Source organism: Nomascus leucogenys, chromosome 15 (genome assembly GCF_006542625.1).
Source record: "Nomascus leucogenys isolate Asia chromosome 15, Asia_NLE_v1, whole genome shotgun sequence".
Taxonomy (NCBI): Eukaryota; Metazoa; Chordata; class Mammalia; order Primates; family Hylobatidae; genus Nomascus; species Nomascus leucogenys.
The window spans coordinates 94,941,648-94,962,810 of NC_044395.1; the positions used below are offsets into that span (position 1 = coordinate 94,941,648).

Consider the following 21,163-nt stretch of genomic DNA (forward strand, 5'->3'; position numbering starts at 1 on the left):
GGGAGCAGGTATTGCATTTTCCTCCCGCTTCATTCCTGATCAGAGATTATTCATTTATGAATGGGTGGCTGTAAAAACTTGCCTCATGCATATGAAAATTGAACCTGGAAATTTTTAATTGCTGTGAGTTTTGCTTTTACAAAAAATGCTTTGGCAATGGGTGGAAGGACAAATTCTCTTTATTTTCTTCCTAAATTTACTCTGTGATCTGCACTTTCAAATGACATTTGTCCAAGAGGCACTGACTGAACAGGCTGTTTGATCCCCTAACAGATCATGATTCTGGAAGGAGGTGGTGTAATGAATCTCAACCCCGGCAACAACCTCCTTCACCAGCCGCCAGCCTGGACAGACAGCTACTCCACGTGCAATGGTAAGAGGGCCCGTGGGTGTTGGTGTCACTGCTGTGCTGTGGGGGCTCTTTGCTTTAATTCCTCTCACAACCTAATGTTTGAAAAATGTAGGCTCTTCAGCAGAAGATGTGGGACAAGAAGGAATGGAGAAAACTCAATTTTGGAGTTCCCTACCAGCCCCCAGGGTTCCAGACAAAAGCTCGTTTGAGATATTCTATTGCCTCCTCCCAAAATTCAAGGTTCCAGATTGACAGCCTGGCAGTGAGGGGCGTAGAAGAGATGCCTAAAGGAAAGACTCTCTGTTGAAGCTTTTAATAGTGTTTTGCTGGGATATCAAGATAGGCTAGGAGAGAAAGGGTGTGTGTGTGTGTGTGTTTGTGTGTGTGTGCGCGTGCATGGAGGTTAGGAAGGAGAGGGTTATAGCAGTTCAGTCTTTCTTTTTTCATCTTCCAGTGGCCTCTCTTTGCAAGGGGAGAGGAGATGTGTAAGGAGAACAGGTGTTCTCTCTAGAGCTTTAATCTACAACACGTCTATTAGAAGAAGAGGGGACCTGGTGGTGGGGCGTATAGAGGGTTTGGTGATCAAGCCTGTGGCTTCCTGAATCAAGTTGAATCCCTGAATCAAGTTGAATCTCTGAATCAAGTTGTTGCTGAATTGGGAGCCCCATACCCCATTGTGAAGCCCTCCAGTTTAGGCATTCAGCTGTGCATCCAACAGCAGTGTGTTTAGGGAGCTCTGGGCCTCTTCCCAATCCACACCCACTGCTAATCTGCCTGCCAGAGGCTCTGCTGTTCGAGTTTGCTTTGAAATATGGAGATGGTTTGTTGGTGACCAGAGCTTGGGAGGAGGCAGAAGTGGGAGGATAATGGGAGAGTTATTCCGCAGCAAGTGTTAATCCACATGGAGCTCCACCTCTTTTAATTTGGAATCCTAGTCAAACACGGTTGAAAGGGTGAGCAGGTGAGCTTCCCTTACTCAGTCACCTGTCCCCCCAAACTGCTGCACTTTCTGGGCAGTTGCATTTTCTCTTGTGGGCCTCAAATACCCTGTGAGGACCCAGAAAGTGGATTCCAAATAAAACTGGAAGTCTTTGGCATTCCCAGCACCCTGGCCTCTCGATGAAGGCAGCATTTCTCCTGCTTGCCCTGGAGAAAGCCGGGGAAATGTGTTCAGCAGGAAGTAGAACTGGGGTGCCACTTTTATTTCTTAAATTCCAGAGACCTCAAAGAAAGCTCAGCCTTGATTGAGACTGAAGAGGAAAAGGAGATCAGTTGAATGGCAGAGAGGATGTGAACTCATAGGAATTTTTATTGTTTCTCCTGAAACTTCAGGAATTTGGTGGGTTCTCTGTCTGATGCGGAATCTCCCCAGTCAGCTTCAGACAAAAATCCCTGATTCTCCCAAGTTTGAACAAGATACACTAGCAGGGACGATCTTTTAATCTAGACGATATTAAGTTTGCAGACGAAATTATTCTAGATGTGCTGTTAGGTTATTAAAAGTTGGTGCCTCTTGTCGCCAAAACCAGAGCTGTACTGTCATAGCAACACAATTATTTTAGAAAAAGAAAGATGAAAGACTTGGGGAGCCACAAAATATATATCCCATCCTTAAACAGCTTTATTTGTGAGGCACCAAAAATTGGGGGAAATGGAAAGATCCAGCCCAAAGTCTGTGTATTTGGGACTATTTCCATATAATTAGATTTTTAGATTAGATTGTTCCATTCCTTTCCCAACCCCTGACTATTGGCTTCCTCTTTAGAGCCCATGTTGTGGGCCGGGGGCTGCTTTTGTTTGGCCATGAGGTATGAGGAGCTAAGTGCGTACTGTGAGTGGTGGGTATTACTAATGGCAGTCACCTTTGGGTGCTAGATAAACTTGACCTCCTGCTGTTAGTGCTTCTGAGGTCTGGAAGCCATGGATGGATTCTGAATGAATGAGGAAGAAGAGGGATTGGGTCAGAAACATTTCCCCTTCAGTCTCTCCTCTGAGGGTGTTGTGGACTGGACCATGGGCATTACGGGAGTTAAACCTTTCTGAGGTCTTTAGCTCCTTGTAATTCAATAGACCAGCAACATCAGCATCACATGGAAGCTTGCTAGGAATGCAGAAACTCAGGCCTCGCCTCAGACCTGTTGAATCAGAATCTGCATTTGAACAGTATTCCCTGGTGATTCACGATCATACTAAAGTTTGAGAAGAACTGATCTGGCGTGACCTTGAAGAAAAAGTTAGAGACAGTTTTCTTGCACTATATTTTCTTCTACTGGTCCACCCTTGAGTTTGTTGGAGTATCCATGTGTCACGTTCAGTTGGATTTCCTCTGCTTCAGGTTGGTGGGATGCAATAGTTGTTGCCACTTGCCCCTCTCACTCATCTTTCCTGAAAGAGAGCTCCTTCTCAACATCTATTTCCAAGGGAACTGTAAGCTCTCTCAACCCTGTTACATGCTCTCAGATGCTGGCTTTGTCTTTTCCATTGCCCCAGAACTTTGCGCAGACTATGGAATGTTTTTTTAAGTGAGCATGAGTCACATATATAAATGGTTAGCACATATTAGGCTCAGCAATATTTATCCAGTTTAATGAACTGCACTTCTTCATTGGTATCTGAATGTACCATCTTGTAAACGCACCTCCCAACTCCTCAGATGCCTACCTTATTTCTTCTTCAAAAATACATTCCATTAAATAAATATACGGTGAGCATCTACTATGACAAAGTCTCTGAGGTCATTTTTTAGGTGATACAAAGACAAGTAAAACAGTCTGTGACCTCAAGCACACAATTTACAAAGGAGAATAAGACGGACGGCACTTAGAGACTTGTAGAGAAAAGCAGAACATGACAAAGCCATTAGAAATACCAGGCTTCTCTCCTGGAGAGTAAGAGAACAGTGAGCTCTTGAGGCAAGTTGGGGGGATTGGGGATGATTTTACAGGGTGGTCAGAGTTCGAAAGATGGGTAGGAATTCAACAGGAGTGAGAGGTAGAACACAAGCTGAGCTGAAAGAACAGCACAGAAAAAAGACAAGAGTTACTGGTTACTTGAAGAAGAGTTAATGAAGAGCCTCAATGCCTAGCTAGGCAGCTTTATACCTAATTTCAGTGGGTGATGAGAACTACTAAAGGTAACTGAGTAGGGAAGTGACATCATGATAGCTATAATGACTAGGCTGGGGCAGTGGGATATCAGTCCAGTTAGCAGATCAATAATCTGGACCACTTTGAGGAAAAGCAAAGGCATCGTAGAGAAAAGAATCTTAATTTTAGGCCTTATTTTTAGTTGAAAATCGTCTGAGTTTGGTGTGTGTGTGTGTGTGTATAAGAGAGAAAAGATGAGAGAGAGTGAGTGAGAGAAAAGAGGAAGAGAACTATTTGGGTATGGACAATAAGCTAATAAATTGCTGAAATGATAGCAATGCTCCAGCTTTCATGATATTTTACTTTGGGTGAGGTGGGGGAATGAGCTCTGAGCACTTCAGCTCTCTTGTCCTCATCCAGTGCCCAGGGGTAGGTAGCAGGCTAGGGAGGACATGAAGATGCATTTCTGCTCCATCCCCCATGCCGGCACATACACGGACTGTGGTTGTGTCTCTGGGATATCTGGCAGCCAACAGTGCATCCCTGTGTCAGATACTATGGCCAGGAACAGCCAGGGGTCACTCATGAGTCTGCCTCCTGTTTTGTAGTTTCCAGCGGGTTTTTTGGAGGCCAGTGGCATGAAATTCATCCTCAGTACTGGACCAAGTACCAGGTGTGGGAATGGCTCCAGCACCTCCTGGACACCAACCAGCTGGATGCCAGTTGTATCCCTTTCCAAGAGTTCGACATCAACGGCGAGCACCTCTGCAGCATGAGTTTGCAGGAGTTCACCCGGGCGGCAGGGACGGCGGGGCAGCTCCTCTACAGCAACTTGCAGCATCTGAAGTGGAACGGTGACTCTCTCTTTCTGTGTCTCTCCCTACCCTGCTAGGAGCCAGCCGGAAGAAGAGAGATTCTGCAGATGACAGGATTCTTTGTCAGGGACAAGAAAGAGTGGTCTCACCTCCAAATTACCATGTCCCAAGACAGGGAAATGGAAGGAAGATGAGAGGACAGGATTGAAGCCTAGGGTACCTGGTTGTCTAATCCCTTATAAACGCCAGTGTAATTTAATTCTTTCCTTATGGTGATAATTTTCAAGAAGACAAAAGCTGGCTAGGAATTCGTAGAATATTTATTACCCTTAGAAAATGTTCTCTTCTTTCCTTTGCAAGCAGGGTTCAATAGTTTAACATCCAGTCACTTGCTTGTTAAAGATCATCACGGTTACAAAAAAAAAAAAAAAAAAAAACAACCACACACACACACACACACACACCCTTCTAGACCTAGGTTCTTAAGATAGTGTCCTAAGGGTGGTAAGAAGATACATGAAATTAGAACTATGTTTGTGTTTTGGGAGGGGAAAAGACTCACAATACTTCAGCAGATTCTTAAAAGGTCTGTAACTTAAAAAAAGGGTTAGAACATATGGTCAGACACGTATATGGGGAATGTTTCTGTGGTGGTGGTTTCTGGAATTTCTGTTGCCCTAATGCCCCAGATGTCTCTCTGAGGCTTCCCCTAGCACAGGGATGGGCCACCACTCCAGATGTTGTCCTTGAGTGGTAGATTATTCACACACGAACACATCCTATACTGACACGTAAGACCTAGTAGGGTGGACAACTGACCTTGCAGAACGGTTTTGACACTGGCATAAGGTTCCCCTGATAGTGGCTGTAAAAATCTAGCTCTTCTGAGAACTATGGGAGTCCTGAAAAGTAGCAATATTTAAGAACAGGGAGTTGGCCTGTCCGCACTGGAAAAGGCATTTATGTCTTGGTAGAACCCATGTTTGGGCAAGTAACCGGGACTTGGGCAGCATGAGCTCCAGGGCTGTGAACCAGAGGCATACCCTGGCAACAGCCATCAACACTGAAGAGGACCTGGAGCCTCGCAGCAGAGCTTGTGGCTGTGGCGGCCATTTTAGATGATGTCATTCAGCTCCCTGGCCACGCCCTGCTTCCTGCCCACCTCACATTGGTAGCTGCTCTTTTTTCTTTGACTAGAATCAAACCAAACAAGGCTCTATAAATAACCCTCAGGGATCTTCAGAAAGATCAGACTTAACACTTGAAGAATTAAAAATGTTTACCTCCACCCCCCAGTTAAATCCACTCCTTTAAAGCTTTGCCCTGATTGAGGTCTGAGGCAGGGAGGCCTGGGAGGTGCTGTGGCCATCTTAGACCTTCCGTCTCTGACCTCCCATGATTTGTTTGGTCGCACCGCATGCTGCTGTAGCCTCTGAGTTCCTAACGTCCAGCCAGATTTCTCTCTCTTTTGTTGTTTGCCTTTGTGTAAACATTCTATTAACTAACATTTATTGAGTATTTACTCATACTAGGCACTGTAAGTGAATTAATTCATTTATTAACTTTACGACAAAGTAAATATTGTGCCCATTTTATAGGTGGGAAGATTGAATGTCAGAGAGGTTAAAGGCATGGCTTCTGCTCTTGAGATGTTTATAATCTGTCTGGGGAAGAAAAACATACTAGATTCATTTGTGCATTTACAAATATATAAAAAAGCACACACATATATATGCTTTCATATATGATAATGGGAGAGGAGTTGCAAGCAAACAAGCTCATGTGATGTGTGCTGCATGTACATGTGCTGAGGCATAAATAAGGAAAGAGTCACCACATTTTATCCAGACATGTCTCACAGATTGGATGTAATCATGATGGCTTTGATTAAATTTTAAATCAAAGAAGAATCAAGCTAGTTAAAATGGTTTTCCCTACATTTTCATTTTCATATCATATCTTAGTATGGGAAAGCACCTTAGAAGTCATCTAGTGACCTTATCTAGTTTAATCTTGTTACAGATGGGGAAACTAAGACCCAGAAAGGTAAAGGGCATACACCTTCCTCATAGCTAGTAGTGGAAAAACTGGGCTTCTGAAGTTCTATTTCCACCATACTGGATGCCTTTACTATACCACATCAAATAATTGCTTCTAATGTAGTGCCTTAGATTCCTGATTTTCTGGGGTCAGAGACTGCAGGCTTGAGTTTGTAGAGGCTGACAGAGAAACCCCCTCCCATAAACAAACATAGGTGACCAGGCAGTAGGATGGCAGAAGGTCTGCAAAGAAGCCAGTTCTGTCCTTATTTAAGCATCCAGTTCTGGCTCCATCTGGGCCCTTTCTGACTATCCCAATCTGTCCTTCACAGGCCAGTGCAGTAGCGACCTGTTCCAGTCCACACACAATGTCATTGTCAAGACTGAACAAACTGGTGAGTAGTAGTGGACAAAGGGAGCCAACCTAGCCTGGCAAAGCTCCGGGGAGGACAGTTGGGAGAGGGCAAGAGAGAATGTGGGAGCAAGTTTTTGCAGGAAATGCAGGGAGGCCTTTTCCCTGGCTGTCTCTGATGGGCCACCCCAACCATGAACCTCATTTGTGCCCTTGCGACCAGTGACTGCCACCTATTTCCGATTTATAGACTTATGGGGAGCCACACTTCTCTGCCTCCTACTCCTGATTGTGGCATCATCCAGACCTCAGGCCAATAGCCAAGGAAATGCAGAATATATGGTGGGCCTGCCTCCCCACCTTAAAAAGTGTCATGGGACTGGACTTGGTCAAGTTTGGAAAGAGAAGAGGAAGGGTCAATGTCTCCTCTTCTCTCCCTCCTCCCTTGATGGGAGTGTGTTTCACAAAAAGGGGAAATATGCTGACTTGGTGTTGTAGTTAACAAATTTTTAGGGGTCCTGGGGAGCTTCTGCAGAGATGTACAAAGGTACCTGCAACCCAGCTCCTGCCTTAGGTGTGTTTTTATATGAAGGACACAATTCTGGGCTCTGAGCAAAGTCCACAGTCCCATAGCATCTACATTTATTTTTATTTCCTTTCCCCTGTCCTAAATCTCTCTCCTGGAGACTGTCCTCCAAAGTCCATGAGCCATCATAAAACTGTGCAGCAACTATTGCTCCTAAGTCACTCCCCATGTTCATGCCTGGGAGCCTGGGAGCCACGTGGGCCAATCAAGCTTTCCACAGGCCTCCCTGAGGATGCGTCCCAGTCACCAAGGACAGAATTTGACCTGCAGGTGATTTTTGAGTCACTTGGGGCCAAAATTGGCCCATGCAGTTATTTACCCTTTCATAAGTGGGCTGGCCTACCATTATTAAAGAAAAAAGCAATAGCTGCTAAGCATGCGAATTAGGCTTTGCTAGCCCTGCCCTTCTCTTCGGAGGCCAGGGGATGGGCCATCTGGATGTTCTGTGCTTTACAGGCTTGGCCTTGCCCTACAGATGGACGCAGGACTTGGTCAGGAGGATGGCACCCCCTCCCCTGCTTGACCTGACAGATAGCCCCACCAAAGGAGCCAGGGTAATACTGGAGAGGTCCCAAATAACTTGATAATTCCTTCTTGACCATCCAGACATTCTTGTGTTGCCAGTTCAGAAAAGCTGAGTGGAAGGGTGGAGAAGAAGGTCCACCCTAGGAGGAGGGGAGAAGAAGCTCATAGAGGGGCCAACACCCCCAAACTTCTTTGGTTCAGTTTGTTTTCAGAGACAACAACAGGTGTACAAGGTGACCCAACAAGGAGAGAGGGTGTAACCCCAAGAGATTGGGCTTGGGGTGTCCAAACATGTAGCTATTAGCTAAAATACTGGCTAAATCCCTATGTCGTAAACACGAGGACTTAGCCAGTAAGTCAGGTTTTGTATCATTTGTGCTATAAAAACAAAATGAAACTCAGCCAGTGGCTTACACCCCAGCCCTAAAACTCAGAACCCAGCAAGGAGGGGAGCTGAGGGTAACCTAGGTCTGCGGTGAGGAGAAAGCAGGAAGTTTCTGGTGAGGACGAGGTGAGAGATCTTACAGCTTTTGGCTAGCCAAGAAACAAAATGCTTCTGTTGGAGACCAGCCCAGATCTGGGGGTTGTGTGGGAGTTGAGCTCCATTTGGGGTAGGTGGAGGGGAGTTCCCTTTGAATCTGAAATCTGAAGAGTCAATCAAAGTGAGACGTGCTTACCGCAGCACACAGAAGAAAGAGAGAGAGAGAGACAGAGTACAAGAGCACTTCTTTTCTGCGATGGGGCAATGGGGCTTCACTCTTAAAAGGTGTTTGTTTGATTTAGTAACACAGTCCACCCCTTCTCCTTGGTTTTGTTTTGAGAATTTTATGTCATCCTTTAAGCTAATTGGAAAAATCCTAGAGGGAGGGGGCTGTCACCCAACTTGGATGACAAATCTCTGGATTTCAGCAACGAAGAAACTGTGATAAGATTGACTAGACTCTTCCTGAAAGAAATATCATTAACCCCCCAAGGGCTCATTAATTATTTACTATACATTTAAATAAATTTATCCCTAACAAGGCCTTCCCCCCACCACACTCCAGGGTAAAAATATTCTGGTGATTATGCAGTAGAATGCAAAACAATGCCAAGCCAGGTCAGGAAAATTCCCAGGAACCACTTGGTCTAGGACAGGTTCCCATTCTTGCAACTTCTCTCACTTCCCTAAAAATGCAATAGGTATGGAACACATGGATGAGGCCATTTCCCCGAGGATGCTGAAAGGAAAATTAGACAACATTATTATAAAGTAATGCAGCTGAAGCAGAATCATATCCCTTGTCTCTGAGGACCACTCCTCACCCCCCATACTTTGTTGATGAACAATGAGTTAGAAAACGCAGCCTCTTCTTCCTGGGGAAAATGATCACTGACTATTCTCCTTCTCTATTTTTTGTAGACCCTTCCATCATGAACACCTGGAAAGATGAGAACTATTTATATGACACCAACTATGGTAGCACAGTAGGTAACTAACTCCCTGACACTTAAGGCCCTTTACATTCTTTTTTTTTTTTTTTTTTTTTTTGAGACGGAGTCTCGCTCTGTCGCCCAGGCTGGAGTGCAGTGGCGCAGTCTCGGCTCACTGCAAGCTCCGCCTCCCGGGTTCACGCCATTCTCCTGCCTCAGCCTCTGCGAGTAGCTAGGACTACAGGCGCCCGCCACCACGCCCGGCTGTTTTTGTATTTTTAGTAGAGACGGGGTTTCACTGTGGTCTCGATCTCCTGACCTCGTGATCCACCCGCCTCGGCCTCCCAAAGTGCTGGGATTACAAGCGTGAGCCACCGCGCCCGGCCTACATTCTTATTTGGTTTGTCTAAGAGCCACAGTGTTCTATTGTGAGGTGGTGGCGGGGGGTGGGGTGCTCTAAATGTCCTTTATCTTTTCATGGCCACAGACTTGTTGGACAGCAAAACTTTCTGCCGGGCTCAGATCTCCATGACAACCACCAATCACCTTCCTGTTGGTAAGCTGTCATCACATCTGAGGCTGGGTATGCCTAATGCTTAGGGAGAATCGGTGGGAATTACCAACACTCTACATTTCTGCCTTGCTGGAGTCTTTCTAATTAAAGGGCTAGGAAAGGGATGGGGTTACCATTAGACGAGGTATACTTATGGGAAATAAGGCAAAATTTAATTTTCAACAAACTACATTTGGCTTTAGAGAAAGAATACTTCATAGTGAAATTCAAAGGTCCGTGAACCTGTAGTGATGGTTTCTGGGTGAAGGGGTAGCCGTTGGAAACTTCCAGAATCCCCACAGTTACACTATTTTGTCCGTTTTTAAGTCTAATTCTGATGACTCATGAGTGCTCTCTAATCAGTCAGAGCACCTGCATTTTATGAGTTATGTTCACATTAGCTGCATTTGGTTAAGCTTGGATGCAACTGGGGCTATCCATGCTTCTTAACCAAGGTTACACTGGGTGAGAAGGTTGAGATGTTGGGAGTCTGGAAAAGGGGATTTCAGATTACCACCCCCACCTACAAATAGGTGCATTGGCATGTACAGTGTGGGAAATGGTTGAAAGAGGATCTTGTGGTTTCCTGTGATCTGAGTACGAACTTGTGGATCTCTTTGGGTCTATGAAATGGCACTTAGACATCAGTCACAAGTGATAGTGCCTCTCTCCTGCAGTTAAATTTGGAGCAACTTCAGAACTGGGATTTAATTGGGTCTTTGTGAAAGAAATTAGTCTGCAACCATTCCTTCCTTTTTTTTGTTTTTTCTGTTTTTGTTTTTGCTTTTGAGAACTGAAATAATGAAAGGTTTTGGTTTGAGGTTTTGTTTGGGTCAAGCCCCTTAAATGAGATGGGGCTGGGAGCCAGTGTAAATGCTTCTGGAATTGAGGTTAAGAGCCGAGGCCAGCATAGCTCTCGACTTCTCCTTCCCCCAGTAGTCCTTAGCATTATGTGTCACTTGAAGTATTTGTTAAAATTAGGAAATAGATCAAACACTGGCAAGGCTGGGCTGTGTATTTGCTATTCTGGGGGAACTGAGCCAACCGGGGTAAAATTTCTGTGGCAATCATTGCCACTCAGTCAAGACCATGGGGTTCAGGGCTGAGGAAACCTCCTAAGTCACACTCTGAGTTCCTCTGTGACTTCCTACAGTGTCATCTCCCACATCCTTCCATCCTTGCAGTTGGGTCTTTGACTTACGGCAAAAAATTCCAACTAAGAATAAAGCTGAACCAACCACTTCCTGAGCCTCAGGGGCTAGTAGGTCTTGAGGCACCCGGGAAACCAAAACATCATAGTTACAGCTCTGCTGCCCTGACAGCCGGGCCATCCTCTTTTCTACATCTTGACGTACAGCTTCTAGAATCTCAAAATCAATAGGGGCCTTAGAGGCCAGCTTCTGCTTTTGCATTTGCAGTAGCAAGGAACTCGCTCTCTCCCAAGTCCACCGATTGTATTTTTCAATAGTCCTTCTTAAGATGGGCTCAGGAATCTTCTCTCCTTACCCTTCTGATCCTTGTTTGCTGCAGCTCCCCATTCCTATCCTGTGATTGTAACCCAGGCTGGAAAATGAGATCAACCACCCAGGCCCTAAAGAATCAATGCAGTCTCTGGGATTGGTGTATTCATTGGGGTAATAGCCCTTCAGTAGGATAGTTAATTACAGCCTTATATGGGTCAGTTTCTTTCAGAATAGTTTATAGTCTCTACTGCATGGAACTAGAACCCCCGGAAAAACCTTGGTCATTTGCCTGAGTCTTTATATTTCAAGCTCCCATGTAATTGAATGCAGTGAAATATCTTTTTATGTTTTAATGCTGGTTACCAGCTGAGCTAAGGCGAGGCTCAGCGTAAACTGATGCCCTCTGTGATAAACGTAGGTGGGGAAAGAGGCTTTGTTTTGATTTCTCTGTCATCTGCCCATTTCATAAAATGCCCGCTGCCAGTGTCCTGTTCTGCTCGACAGTCCTCCAGCCTGTCATGCCAGCTCGGGCTTGATGTGTTTATCCACTGACTTGTTGAGCCTAAAGCTAGGGTGGCACGGTCTATTAGAACACTGAAATTTGTATATCCCGTAAAGAAATGGCTCACGGCTGAATCATAAGCAAATGCTTCTAATCTTTGCTTCTTGCGAAGCAGCTTAGCTGAAGTCACGCTCTCGCACTTGCATCACAAACCTGTGGCTTGTTGCTGCCCCTGCCTGGACCAGATAGGACCTTGGCCTGGAGTGCCTGGGAGCCAAGCAAGAGAAAGCCAGGCTGGACAACCTCTCCAGGGCAAGCCATTATTTTATAAGAATGAATCACTTAACCACATGGCTAACTTCAAAGGTCTTGACTTTTATTCTAGGGCAGAAGGAGGACACATATTAAAGCCAGGTTAAAGATCAAAAGATATCAGTGGTAAGGCAGGCCAGTGATTCCACGGCTTACCCCTGCACACGGCAACAGGCAGAGCAGGACTGGAAGAAATTAGGTTCTTCTTTTGCCTTTGACTGCTTATTCCCCTTTATGATGACGGAAAGATTTTTATTTGGGGATTAAAAAAAGAACGTTCCTAGCTGGATGGAGCCTAGCTTGGGTAAATGGCTGACAACTCAAAGAATATTTCCTCATGGTTTATCTAGTCTAGGGATTTTAGAGTCCATGGACTGCTACATGGGCCACGGCCCCCTGAAATTGTTGACAAAATTTCATGTGTATATATATGTGCATTTTTTTTCTGAGGAGAGGGTCCAAGGTTTTCATCTTATTCACAAAGGCACCTGAACTCTAAAGTAACTGATTCTAGATCAACTAGGAACCCACAAAAAATAATTGAGGCCAACATACTGAGAGACTCTTGTATTTTTCTGAATTCAACTCCTGGCTCTGAAATAATGGCCCTGCATCCCTCCTGGATGTCATTTGAAAATGAGCTTTGCTTGTGGCCTGCTTGGTAAATGCCACTCTTTGTCTGCAGTACAACGTGGCCCTGTCAGAATGATGTATCATTTGGAAACCGGGGTGGATGCCAGACCTGTCGCAATATTGTCACATCCTGATGCGATGTTGCAACCTCACCCTGCAACCTACAGGGAGGGAGAGTGAAGTCTCCTTGCATTTCCTGTGAATTTGTCCTCTCGGATTTCAGAGAAACCCAAGTCAGGTGCAGGCCCTGCTAGTGACAATGCCAGGAGAGAAATTCTTAACCAGGATGAGAGGTTTCTTGTTTACTGAGGTCTTATTAAATCCCTCTCTCCATCCTACCATGACGTTTCGAGAAATTGCTGGGGACACTGAGTCTTGGTTAGCTGGGTGATAAGATGGTTGAAAGGGTCCATGAATGTTGGGAAATATAGAATTGTCAGATTGAAATTATCTTTTCTACTAACAAGAGCATTATAGAAGTGAACCTGATTCTTGGCAGGAAAGGCTTGTATGAAATCTGTTATGTGCAAAGGGAGATTATGTGCAGGCCACCATTTCTGGAAATGACATAGAATCGTGGTTATGAGTAAAGCTTCTGGATTCAAACTGTTTGTGTTCATATCCTGGCTCCACATTCCAGCTGTGTGACTCTAGACAAGTCAGTTGACCCCTCTGTTTCTCAGATCCTCCACAGCTGAAAACTGTGGATCATATTAGTACCTGCGTCATAGAGTTATTGTGTGAATTAAATAAAGTGATTCATTTAAAGTGCTTAGTACAGTGCCTGGTACATAGTAAGTGCTCAATAAACAGTAGCTTTTTTTCTTAACCAATTTAATTAGGATCTAATGGCTGGCCGTTCATAGCTTTTTTGAATAATAGGCCTCTCTTGATAATCGAATGGATGCTATGAACCCTCTCCTTTCATATATGGTTTCAGTCAGTCCAGGGGCCCTTGAAGGCCACACTGGGTCAGTGCACCCTAGGTTAGGAAGGGCACATGGAAGAGATCAGTTTTACTGGCCCAATTTCTTAAAATAATTGGCTTGTATTTAGGGACCACTTTGTATTAAAATTGGCTGGTTTTTGAGTGTGAGAGTCTTCGTAAGATCTACTTTTGTCCTCCCAATACACACATACACATGCACACACACACACACACACACCCACACACACACACGGCTAGATCATTTAGTTTTCTTTCTGAGAAGAATTTTTATTTCCCAGGTCCGCCTCTATCATCTCCTCTTTGGTAATAGTCGCAGGGGTTGCCATAATGAGTCATTTGTTAAACTAATCTGTGTTTCCATAGTCCACTGTGGCCCTCTGTATTGAGCTTGGGCCACTCAATGGCCCCTTTGTCAGGCTGATTAAAATGTAACTTTGCATGCCAAAAAAGGGCACTCCTCTGGCTTAAAAGCCATCTTCCTTTGTTATAAATGTTTACATTTTTGTATTATGTAAAAAAAAAAAAAACCCACAAATTTTTCAATGATCTAAATCTTTCAATGGCTTCCATCTTTCTCAGTCATGTCCTTAAAAATCCTATAAGGCATTAATGATCAGAACCTCAGCTCCTCCCTCTCTGCCTCTTACAGCATGCATATACCAAACACACATCAACCTCAGGGCCTTTGCACTTCTATCTCACACATGGAAGGCTGTTGCACAAGCTCTCCGCATGACCATCTCCCTCATATCCTTTAGGTCATGGAATCAGAGAGGTCTCCTATGACCACCTTGTATCAAGTTGCAAATTATTCCCAAGTCCATACGTCTATCTCCATTTCTTAACCTGCATCATTTTTCTCCATAGTATTTATCATCTCTGTTTTGTTTGGTTCACTAGCACATACTCAAAGAGTGCCAGGCATGCAATAGGTGCTCAGTAAATATTGCTTAAATGAGTGGATGCATGAATGAAAAAGAGAATTATAGGAAATAGGTCAATCAAACAGCTCTCATTTTTCTCCTTAGCAGAGTCACCTGATATGAAAAAGGAGCAAGACCCCCCTGCCAAGTGCCACACCAAAAAGCACAGTAAGTTGGCTGGCTTTCAGATGGCCTTTGGTCCTTCCCATCACATCGGGCACATCTGGAGGCCACTAGTTTTTTGGCAAATATCGCCTTTGTCTGCTGCCTTCACGTCTTCATCCCAAACAGGATGGATTGAGAAAATAGAGGCATCACTTGCTAGCAAAGTCACCCCCCTCTGCAGCTGTTTCTCTAAGTGGAACCCTACTGGACATTTCCTCCTCATTCTGTCATATGTGCTCTAAAACTGAGACACCCTGTGCCTAAGAACTGCTTGCAGGCACGGGGTTAGCAATTTCCGTCTCTCCCAGAAGAAAAGGGTGGGAAGAGGAGCGAGATAAGAAGAAACAGCTGAGATGTATCATCCTTTCTTTTGCTAAATGTTGGCCTCCTACCTTTGTGGAGTTACCACTCCAAGAAATCCCTGTTTTTTCTTAAGATTCAACACTGCTCTTTGGGAGTTGGGTCTCCTTCAGTAATACAATCTTATGAACATATATGAAATATCAGAGACATGGAATTGTGGGTGGAACACAGAAAGAAATCAAGATGCTATAATCTAGACCTGTAATCCCAGCACTTTGGGAGACCAAGGTGGGTGGATCACTTGAGCTCAGGAGTTCAAGACCAGCTTGGGAAACATGACGAGACCCCATCCCTACAAAAAATACAAAAATTAGCTGGGCGTGGTGGCACGTACCTATAGTCCCAGCTACTTGGGAGACTGAGGCAGGAGGACTGCTTGAGCCAGGGAGGTCTAGGCTGTAATGAACTGTAATTGCACCACCGTACTCCAGCTTGGGCCACAGAGTGATACCCTGTCTCAAAAAAAAAAAAAAGTATAATCCAGAAATTATAAGGAATTAGAATGTCTTTATCTGCTCTTCCACATAATCCCACAAAACTGAATTAATGCAACTCCTCAAATGGTGGGTGGGGTGGGGGTGGGGCATCAAAAATTCAGTGGGAGTAAAGTTGAATTTGGTTGATAATCTTATTGCAGTAGTGGCTTCATTTTCAAATTGGGTCCTCCAGTCCCTGCGTGACCACCCCCTTCCCTACCACCCTCATCTATTCTGGGAATAAACATTCTAGAGCCTTATTGATTTGCATTTGGCTGAAACACAGTTGCTGGGTCAAAGCAATTTAATTGGTTGAGGTACTAGATAAAAGTAGTTGAGAGTTGCTCTCTGGGGAAGTAACAGGTTGAAATGAACCCCAAGCAATTTGTGAATAATAACTAGCAGAAACTTCCCCCTGGCTTAGGAGACCTAAGACCTATTCCTTAGTCTTGGCTATGTCACTAGCTAGCTGTGTGACCCTGATCAAGTCACTTAAGTTCTCTGTGCCTCAGTTTCCTGATTTGTAAAATAAAATATTGTGCTAGTTTATTCTTAAATACGTTTTTAATGTCCAACATCTGGTGATTCTGCGATCCATCTTCCCTGAGAAGTAGGGGAGAAATGAGTGTCTCCTACTTGGAGGCAGATGACCTAACTCAATGCTCTCCGCCCTATCTTTGCTGTGACTTAGGTTATTAATAACCTCCCTTTCTGCTTTTCATCAGACCCGAGAGGGACTCACTTATGGGAATTCATCCGCGACATCCTTTTAAACCCAGACAAGAACCCAGGATTAATAAAATGGGAAGACCGATCTGAGGGCATCTTCAGGTTCTTGAAATCAGAGGCAGTGGCTCAGCTATGGGGTAAAAAGAAGAACAACAGCAGCATGACCTATGAAAAGCTCAGCCGAGCTATGAGGTGAGGAGTTTCATGTCTCTGAAAACAGTAAGGCTGTACGACCCATTATTTACCTAGCAACCTTCATCTGATAAGTCGCCTTATGCAATCTCCTTTGTTACAGATATTACTACAAAAGAGAAATTCTGGAGCGTGTGGATGGACGAAGACTGGTATATAAATTTGGGAAGAATGCCCGGGGATGGAGAGAAAATGAAAACTGAAGCTGCCAATACTTTGGACACAAACCAAAACACACACCAAATAATCACAAACAAAGAACTCCTGGACGTAAATATTTCAAAGACTACTTTTCTCTGATATTTATGTACCATGAGGGGAAAAAGAAACTACTTCTAACGGGAAGAAGAAACACTACAGTTGATTAAAAAAATTATTTTGTTACTTTGAAGTATGTCCTATATGGGGAAAAAACGTACACAGTTTTCTGTGAAATATGATGCTGTATGTGGTTGTGATTTGTTTTCACCTCTATTGTGAATTCTTTTTCACTGCAAGAGTAACAGGGTTTGTAGCCTTGTGCTTCTTGCTAAGAGAAAGAAAAAAAAATCAGAGGGCATTAAATGTTTTGTATGTGACGTGATTTAGAAAAAGGTGATGCATCCTCCACACATAAGCATCCATATGGCTTCGTCAAGGGAGGCGAACATGGTTGCTGGGTTGAATTCCAGGGTCTCAGATGGTTAGGAGAAAGTGGATGGATGCTGGGAAGTTTAACCTGAGCCTTAGGATCAGTCAGTGGAGAATGGGGACTTCCAAAACCCAAGGTTGGCTATAATCTCTGCATAATCACATGACTTGGAATGCTTAAATCAGCAAGGAGAATAATGGTGGGGTCTTTATACTCATTCAGGAATGGTTTATCTGATGCCAGGGCTGTCTTCCTTCCTCCCCTTTGGATGGTTGGTGAAATACTTTAATTGCCCTGTCTGCTCACTTCTAGCTATTTAAGGGAGAACCCAGCTTGGTTCTTTTTTGCTCCAAGTGCTTAAAAATAAGTTGGAAAAAGGAGATGGTGGTGTGGAACTGGCTGAAGAGTTTGCTCTTGTATCCCTATAGTCCAAGGTTTCTCAATCGGCACAATTGACATTTTTGCCTGGAGTGTTCTTTGTGGTGAGGGCTTTCCTGTGCATTGTAAGATGTTCAGCAGTATCCACTCATGATCTCTAACCATTCGACACCAGAAACCCCCCAGCTGTGATAACGCAAAATGTCTCCAGACATCACCAAATGTTCCCTGGGGGTGCAAAATTGCCCTTGATTGAGAACCACCAGTTTAGCTAGTCACTATGAGGATGGTGGTTTATTCTCAGAAGAAAAAGATATGTAAGGTCTTTTAGTTCCTTAGAGTGAAGCAAAAGCAAGACTTCAACCTCAACCTATCTTTATGCTTTAAATGTTAGGGACAATAAGTTGAAATAGCTAGAGGAGCTTCTTTTCAGAACCCCAGATGAGAGCCAATGTCAGATAAAGTAAACATAGTAATGTAGCAGGAACTACAATAGAAGACATTTTCACTGGAATTACAAAGCAGAATTAAAATTATATTGTAGAAGGAAACACCAAGAAAAGAATTTCCAGGGAAAATCCTCTTTGCAGGTATTAATTCTTATAATTTTTTGTCTTTTGGATTATCTGTTTACTGTCCCATCTGTTCTGATCCCAGGTGAATGGTTTATTGCCTAGATTTGTACTCAGAGGAATTTTTTTGTTTCGTTTTGTCTTTTAAGAAAAGAAAGCAAGCATGAAAAAAATAAACAGAAAACTCAGCTCAGGCGCAATAGTCACCAAGGAGTTAAAAGCTTCTTCTTCAATAGAGGAATTGTTCTGGGGGTCCTGGAGACTTATCATTGAGCCATGCAATCTGGGAAGCACAGGAATCAGTAGACACTTTGAAAATGGATTTGAACGTTCTCATCCCTTTTGCAGCTTTTCTTTTTGGCTCTCTCATGTCCTTGGCTTGCTCCTCCATTCTACCTCTCTTTCTCCAGCAATAATATGCAAATGAAGACATGTATCAATAAGAGGGAGTGCTCTTCATCAACTAATAGAACACCTACCACAGTGTCTTACCTGGTAGAGGTGAGCAATTCATATTCAAAGGTTGCAAAGTGTTTATAATATATTCATGAGGCTAGAAGTAAGAAGCATTAAAAATTTGTCCTAATTATAATGAGAACCATTCTAGGTAGTGATCTTGGAGCACCCATGAATAACTTTCTGAAGGTGCAACCAAATCCATTTTTATTTCTGCCTGGCTTGGTCACCTCTGTAAAGGTTTAACTTAGTGTTGTCAAGTAACAGTTACTAAGAGCTGAGAAAAAGAACAATGAACAGCAAAGGTCTTGACTATGTAACTCAGACATTCCTGCAGAAAAGACATATGTTGCTTTACAAGCAAGGCCAAAGAACTGTGGGGCCTTCCCAGCATTTGACTGTTCATTACATAGAATGAATTAAATATCCAGTTACTTGAATGGGTATAACGCATGAATATTTGTGTGTCTGTGTGTGTGTCTGAGTTGTGTGATTTTATTAGGGGCATCTGCCAATTCTCTCACTGGGGTTCCTTCTCTGACTTTGCCTGTTCATCATCTAAGGAGGCTAGATCCTTCTCTGAGTTCACCCTTCCTCAAACCTGTAAGTTTCTCACTTCTTCCAAATTGGCTTTGGCTCTTTCTGCAACCTTTCCATTCAAGAGCAATCTTTACTAAGGAGTAAGTGAATGTAAAGAGTACCAACTACAACAATTCTACAGATAATTAGTGGATTGTGTTGTTTTTTGAGAGTGAAGGTTTCTTGGGACCTGGTGCCTGATTAAGGCTGGAGTATTAAGTTCTCAGCATATCTCTCTATTGTCTTGACTTGAGTTTGCCGCATTTTCTATGTCCTGTTCGTGACTTGGAGAACTTAAAGTAATCGAGCTATGCCAACTTGGGGTGGGAACAGAGTACTTCCCACCACAGCGTTGAAAGGGAGAGCAAAGTCTTATGGATAAGCCCTCCTTTCTTTTGGGGACACATGGCTCTCACTTGAGAAGCTCACCTGTGCTGAATGTCCACATGGTCACTAAACATGTTATCCTTAAAACCCCCGTATGCCTGAGTTGAAAGCGCTCTCTCTTATTAGGTTTTCATGGGAACATGAGGCAGCAAATCTATTGCTAAGACTTTACCAGGCCCAAGTCATCTGAGGCTGCCAGATATTTGACTTGGTAAGACTTAAGCAAGGCTCTGGCTCCCAGGGGCATAAGCAACAGTTTCTTGAATGTGCCATCTGAGAAGGGAGACCCAGGTTATGAGTTTTCCTTTGAACACATTGGTCTTTTCTCAAAGTTCCTGCCTTGCTAGACTGTTAGCTCTTTGAGGACAGGGACTATGTCTTATCAGTCACTATTATTTTCCTGTTATCTAGCATGAGACAAGTACACAACACATATTTGTTCAATGAATGAATGAATGTCTTCTAAAAGACTCCTCTGATTGGGAGACCTTATCTATAACTGGGATGTGAATCGTTCCTTCAGTGGAATAAGAGCACAACGGCACAACCTTCAAGGACATATTATCTACTACGAACATTTTACTGTGAGACTCTTTAGTTTGCCTTCTACTTGTGCTGAAATGAAACCAAAACAGGCCGTTGGGTTCCACAAGTCAATACATGTTGGATGAGGATTCTGTTGCCTTGTTGGGAACTGTGAGACTTATCTGGTATGAGAAGCCAGTAATGAACCTTTGACCTGTTTTAACCAATGAAGATTATGAATGTGTTAATATGATGTAAATTGCTATTTAAGTGTAAAGCAGTTCTAAGTTTTAGTATTTGGGGATTGGTTTTTATTTTTTTTTTCCTTTTTGAAAAATACTGAGGGATCTTTTGATAAAGTTAGTAATGCATGTTAGATTTTAGTTTTGCAAGCATGTTGTTTTTCACATATATCAAGTATAGAAAAACGTAAAACAGTTAAGAAAGAAGGCAATTCTATTATTCTTCGGTAGTTGAGCAAACATTTGTTGAGTGCCTACTATGTACACGGCATGGGTCCATATGTGTGAGGAGTTTGTCTAATTATGTAGGATGCAATAGATCTCGGTAGTTACGTATTGGGCAGATACTTTATGAATGAAAGAACATCACAGTAATCACAATATCAGAGCTGAATTATCCTCAGTGTAGCTTCTTGGAATTCAGTTTCTGGAACTAGAGATAGAGCATTTATTAAAAAACTCCCGTTGAGACTGTGTCTTATGAACCTCTGAAATGTACAAGCCTTCACAGGTTTAACTAAATTGAGATTAATCTTTCTGTAGCTATCTGCATAATTCTTGTTTTTCTTCCCATCTGGCTCCTGGGTTGACAATTTGTGGGAAACAACTCTATTGCTACTATTAAAAAAATCAGAAATCTTTCCCTTTAAGCTATGTTAAATTCAGACTGTTCCTGTTTTATGAAAGAATTATATTTTTCAAAATATGTTTATTTGTTCGATGGGTCCCAGGAAACACTAATAAAAACCACAGAGACCAGCCTGGAAATGTGTGTTTCATTCTTCAATAAGCCATTCAATACTGGGCTTAGAGAAAATGCACTTAGCCTCTAGCAACAGAAAACATACAGCTTCTGCGTTACTTTACTCAAAAAGCATTTATCGAGCATCTACTTCATGCCAGATATTGTTCTAGGCACCAAATTATAGCAGCGGATGAAAGAGACAAAAATCTCTGCTCTCATA

At 43.4% G+C, this 21,163-nt stretch overlaps 1 protein-coding gene across 6 annotated transcripts in view; it reads left to right on the plus strand.

The window, feature by feature from the left end:
- EHF (ETS homologous factor) overlaps positions 1–20,957 on the plus strand; it is a 42,185-nt gene extending 21,228 nt beyond the window's left edge. For 2 of the 6 annotated variants that reach the window (XM_003254401.2, XM_003254405.3), the window contains exons 2-9: positions 274–373; positions 4,047–4,292; positions 6,625–6,687; positions 9,158–9,226; positions 9,656–9,724; positions 14,609–14,671; positions 16,233–16,428; positions 16,532–20,957. In XM_003254401.2, the coding sequence (XP_003254449.1) occupies positions 277–373; positions 4,047–4,292; positions 6,625–6,687; positions 9,158–9,226; positions 9,656–9,724; positions 14,609–14,671; positions 16,233–16,428; positions 16,532–16,631 (903 nt within the window). In that variant the 5' untranslated portion in view covers positions 274–276 and the 3' untranslated portion in view covers positions 16,632–20,957. The remainder of the gene's footprint in view (positions 1–273; positions 374–4,046; positions 4,293–6,624; positions 6,688–9,157; positions 9,227–9,655; positions 9,725–14,608; positions 14,672–16,232; positions 16,429–16,531) is intronic. The other 4 variants (XM_003254404.3, XM_003254403.3, XM_004090700.2 and 1 more) reach the window with 4 other exon arrangements.
- The last annotated feature ends 206 nt before the right edge of the window (positions 20,958–21,163 follow it).